This window comes from Glycine soja, chromosome 2 (genome assembly GCF_004193775.1).
Source record: "Glycine soja cultivar W05 chromosome 2, ASM419377v2, whole genome shotgun sequence".
Taxonomy (NCBI): domain Eukaryota; kingdom Viridiplantae; phylum Streptophyta; class Magnoliopsida; order Fabales; family Fabaceae; genus Glycine; species Glycine soja.
In genome coordinates, this window is record NC_041003.1 from 25,337,479 (window position 1) to 25,342,144 (window position 4,666).

Consider the following 4,666-nt stretch of genomic DNA (forward strand, 5'->3'; position numbering starts at 1 on the left):
TACTTGGTTGCTAGTCATATATTGTGCAATTGAGGGTTTGTTATTGTTGTTGTTATCCACTTGTCTTTCAATTTTATTTATTTGTCATATTAAAAATGAACATTAATCCAAATTATTGATATATAATTAATATCATTAATTAAATTAAACATATAAATCACTTAAAATTTACATACTCTTGTCATTAATCTTTCATTTTACCACGGAAGACAATAATTATGATATCATTAATTTTATATCATATGATTAATTATAATAAAATTTTTAAAGAAGAGTAGAAGAAAAAAAAGGTTAAAAAAAAGCTAAAATTTAGATAGTTGTCAAAGTTTATTACCAAATTATCAACTTTTAGTTAAACCTACTTTTGAACCAAATTAAAAATAATTTTGGGTGGTTCTATTTAAAGGGGTGACACAAATACAGATTAACATTTCCAATGAGATAATGGTAACTTGACAAGTGGATATAAAGGTATAGTTCATGTAAAGATAGTAGATAATGCAATTTTATAAAAAATGCAGACTTTGTGTGCAGAAGTTGTACACAATATTGGCGCGAATATAGTAGTTGGGGATGCAGATTTGGTAAAAACACATAAAAAGCAAGTGTAAATGGCTCTCACAAAGATTGCTGTAAAGCAACTCATGTTGAATTATTTGTTGGGAGATGCTAGGTGCACCCAGCATTATTGCTGGTGCACTCAATATTTTATAAAAATGCTAAAACTGTCCTTGCACCTTCTTTTTCCTTTAAAAAACTTTTTTTATTTTTTAAAAACGACATAGTGCTTCTTTCTCCATTTTTGCGCATCTTCTCCTTCGTTTTCTCTCTTTGGTGCGTAGTTCTTCACCATATTTTCTTCGTTTCCTTGCGATAGGTTAGGTTCGGTGAAGGTGAAGGTGCTAATGTTCATTGTTGTGATGGTTGGTTCGTCAGCAGTGGCAAACGAGGTACGTATTTGTGCTAGGTGTACATTCTGGTGGACCGTAAATCGTACGGATTAAGTTGATCCGTAAGGTTGATACGGATCAAGTTGATCTGTATGTTATTTTTTACTGATACAGATCAAGTTGATTCGTAAAAGCCTTACGGATCAAGTTGATCTGTAAAAGCCTTATGGATCAACTTGATTCGTAAGGCTATACGGATTTTGAAATTTTTACCTTTATTTAAGTTTAATTTTTTTTAATTATTACTTTGTTTGTATTGTCATTTTTCATTTGAATTGTTTATACTTGTAAAATGATATCGGGTTTTTGCATTTTACTAATGATGAGTTATTGTGACTAACAGTAAAAGATTAGGTGTAAATAGTGCAGTTACTAATCATGAGTTATTATGTATAGTTTTGTATGTTATGTCTAGTGTGTTGTATGTCTGTATTGAAATTTTTGATTTATTGTTAAGATGGACGAAAATCAGTGGATGTATGAAAGTATAATGTCTAAAGAAGTGGATATGAATTATCAAAATGAAGAAGAATGTGGTGCGAATGAACCACGTGTTGGTTGTTCCATTGCGCTCAATACTTCTCAGGTAATAATGTTCATGATTGTGAGTGATTTAATAAAATGAATATGTTGTAGAAAATTGAAATTATCTGGATTGCTTTGTAGGTGTTTGACAACCGAGAGGATGTTTTGCGGTGGGCTCGATCCGTTCTTCATGAAAACGGATTTGTGGTGGTGATTATAAGGTCTGACACAAACACTGGTAGTAGAGGAAGGACTTCGTTTGTGTTAATTGACTGTGAAAGGAGTGACGAGTATAGGTGTAGGAAGAAAGAATTTGTTAGAAGAGATACTAGAACTAGGAAATGTGGGTGTCCCTTCAAGCTTCATGGCAAGCCAATAGTTGGAGGACAAGGTTGGATGGTGAAATTGATGTGGGATTCATAATCATGAATTGGCCAAGTCATCAGTTGGACATCCATATATTGGGTGATTGACTAAAGCTGAAAATACACTTATTGTTGATATGATGAAGTCAATGGTGAAACCAAGAAACATTTTGCTAACTCTGAAGGAACACAATGCCAATAGTTGTACGACCATCAAAAGAACATACAATGCAAGAAGTCCATACCGTTCTTCCATAAGAAGAAGTGATACTGAAATGCAACATCTCATTAAGCTTCTTGAACGGAATCAGTATATTCATTTGCATAGATTAAAGGATGAAAACGTGGTTCGTGATATCTTTTGGTGTCACCATGATGCAGTGAAGTTAGTCAACACATGTAATTTGGTGTTTTTGATAGACAGTACCTACAAAACAAACAGGTACAGGCTTCCACTGCTTGATTTTGTTGGGGTGACACCAACTGGGATGACATTCTCTGCCGATTTTGCATATCTGGAGGGTGAACGTCTTAATAATGTGGTTTGAGCTTTAGAACGCTTCCGAGGTATATTTTTAAGACGTGATGTCCTCCCTAGAGTTATTGTGATTGATAGAGACCTAGCATTGATGAATGCAGTGAAAACTGTATTTCCTGAGTGTACAAATTATTTGTGTAGCTTTCACATAAACAAGAATGTGAAGGCCAAATGTAAATCATTAATTGGTCAAAGAAATGCTTGGGAGTATGTCATGGATGCCTGGGGAACTCTTGTTGATTGTCCTTCAGAGCAGCAGTTTGATGAGTGCCTGAAGAAGTTTGAAATGGTTTGTTCACCTTGGCCAATGTTTGTTGACTATGTCAAGGAAACATGGATAATCACACAAGGAAAAATTTGTTTCCGCCTGGACGAATAAGGTGATGCACTTAGGAAACACAACAACAAACAGGTATGAAATTGTTCAATTATTTCTATTAACGTTGATGAATTGATGGAATTCTATTGTTGTATCTTTTTATTGTTATTTGTGTATTTGAAATGTAGGATTGAACCTGCTCACTGGGCTTTAAAAAGAGTGTTACAGAATAGCCTTGGAGACTTATGCAGTGTCTGGGATGCCATGAACAACATGATGACGCTACAACACACGAAAATTAAAGCATCATTTGAAACAAGTACACATGTCGTTGGACATGTCTTCAAATTAAAGCATCAAGGTATGCTTTAAATCAGATTGCTGTTGAATTTGAGCGTGTTCACTATGCTGGCAAGAATCCTTCCACTTGTGGTTGTGTCATGAGAAGCACACTCGGTCTTCCTTGTGCTTGTGAGCTATCCAAGTATGTCGTTGGTTGCATCCCATTGGATTCAATCCATATGTTCTGGAGGTGACTCAGTTTTTCAGACCAAGGGTTATCTGAGCCTGAAGTGAGCATCAAGGAAAAAATGGAAACAATATCCAAAAGATTTGAAGAACTTGATGTTTGTGGTAAGTTTACTCTAAAGACTAAACTTCAGGAAATTGCATACCCTGATCAAAATTCGATGTGTCCTCCTCCAGCAAAGGTTAACACAAAAGGTGCATCGAAGAAACCAATGAACAGAAACCCAAGGTCAACAAAACACGATCCATCTTACTGAGAGTATGTAGATGCTTTTGATTCTATGCAAAATAGTAATTCGCTAGTGAGGCGTAGTGCATCATCTTCTGAGAAGCCCAATCCAAGAAAGATCATGCCTATGTTGGATCAATTTCAGCCATTTATCCACGACTTCATTCATAACATTGTTGATGCCAAAACTGATGGAAACTGTGGATATCGGTTGGTTGTCGGTTTATTAGGTATGGGTGAAGACTCATGGTCGTTGGTCTGCACCCATCTACTTAAAGAACTTGGAAAATTCTCAAATGAGTATATGAAGCTCTTTGGTGGCAAGGAGAGATTTGAGGAATTAAGGATCTCACTACTTGTTGATGGGTTAACCAAGGTATATAATTTATGTTTTTGATTTTTAAGACTTAACTTTAAAATTAAGTTTGATGTGTATATTTGTTTCATTCAGGTGACTAAGGATAAATGGATGGATATAACCGACGTGAGATATGTCATTGCATCAATGTATAATGTAATCCTTGTATCCTTGTCTCAACAACAAAGCATGACGTTCTTTCCTCTTAGAAGTCAACCGCTGCCAGATTCTTCAGTGCATCGCATAATTTGTATCGGTCATGTGTATGACAATCATTTTGTTCAGGTATATTCTAGATATAAAGTGTTTTTTTATATTTATGCAATGAGCTGTGTACGATTGATTTAATATTTTTTTTGCATGTACAACAGGTTTATTTAAAAGACTGTTGTCGTTTACCGCTTGTAGCATTATTATGATCTAGCAATTGTCATCCTCAAGCGAAGCAGTGGCCAACTCCATATATTAGTAGAATGCAACATTACAAAAGCTTCATGATGTTCAAAAGAGACTATGTTGACATAAATGATGATTGAACATGTACCTTTTAACCACTGATCGTTTTGAATTTGAATTTCACATTAGAGTTATGTGTCTTTGTATATTTGTTCCATTAACAAAAAAATTATTACTTAATTCTTGCGTTAAGAAAAAAAATTAATTGGTGCAACTAAAATAAAGTACGCATGTATGATAAATCGTTTTCTGAGTTAACAATACATTGTGAAATGCATGCGTGTTAACATAAAGCGTGACATGACATTGTAAGGCTTGACTATTCATTCAGATTTGATGCAAGATAAAGCATGTCACGTCATCGGTGTAGTTGATAACACAGACAGAAACCATGTGCA

General features: G+C 34.7%; 2 protein-coding genes across 2 annotated transcripts; both read left to right on the top strand.

Annotated features, from left to right (window-relative positions):
• Positions 1 to 122: 122 nt before the first annotated feature.
• Positions 123 to 2,265, top strand: LOC114391593. Its single transcript, XM_028352585.1, has 3 exons — positions 123 to 950; positions 1,408 to 1,536; positions 1,617 to 2,265. Exons 1-3 carry the CDS (start codon positions 906 to 908, stop codon positions 1,896 to 1,898), a joined length of 456 nt encoding a protein of 151 aa, XP_028208386.1. The 5' UTR covers positions 123 to 905; the 3' UTR covers positions 1,899 to 2,265.
• Positions 2,263 to 4,437, top strand: LOC114391584. Its single transcript, XM_028352576.1, has 4 exons — positions 2,263 to 2,790; positions 2,886 to 3,830; positions 3,906 to 4,097; positions 4,184 to 4,437. The coding sequence occupies exons 2-4, from the start codon at positions 3,507 to 3,509 to the stop codon at positions 4,229 to 4,231; spliced, it is 564 nt and encodes a 187-aa protein (XP_028208377.1). The 5' UTR covers positions 2,263 to 2,790; positions 2,886 to 3,506; the 3' UTR covers positions 4,232 to 4,437.
• The last annotated feature ends 229 nt before the right edge of the window (positions 4,438 to 4,666 follow it).

What these genes read in the sequence shown, in the direction of transcription:
- LOC114391593 (XM_028352585.1), top strand. Translation starts at nt 906, where the DNA reads ATGTTCATTGTTGTGATGGTTGGTTCGTCAGCAGTGGCAAACGAG. An exon ending in CGTCAGCAGTGGCAAACGAG is followed by an intron (nt 951 to 1,407) that starts GTACGTATTTGT and finishes TTTATTGTTAAG; the next exon opens with ATGGACGAAAATCAGTGGAT. An exon ending in TTGCGCTCAATACTTCTCAG is followed by an intron (nt 1,537 to 1,616) that starts GTAATAATGTTC and finishes ATTGCTTTGTAG; the next exon opens with GTGTTTGACAACCGAGAGGA.
- LOC114391584 (XM_028352576.1), top strand. Translation starts at nt 3,507, where the DNA reads ATGCAAAATAGTAATTCGCTAGTGAGGCGTAGTGCATCATCTTCTGAG. An exon ending in TTGTTGATGGGTTAACCAAG is followed by an intron (nt 3,831 to 3,905) that starts GTATATAATTTA and finishes TGTTTCATTCAG; the next exon opens with GTGACTAAGGATAAATGGAT. An exon ending in ATGACAATCATTTTGTTCAG is followed by an intron (nt 4,098 to 4,183) that starts GTATATTCTAGA and finishes CATGTACAACAG; the next exon opens with GTTTATTTAAAAGACTGTTG.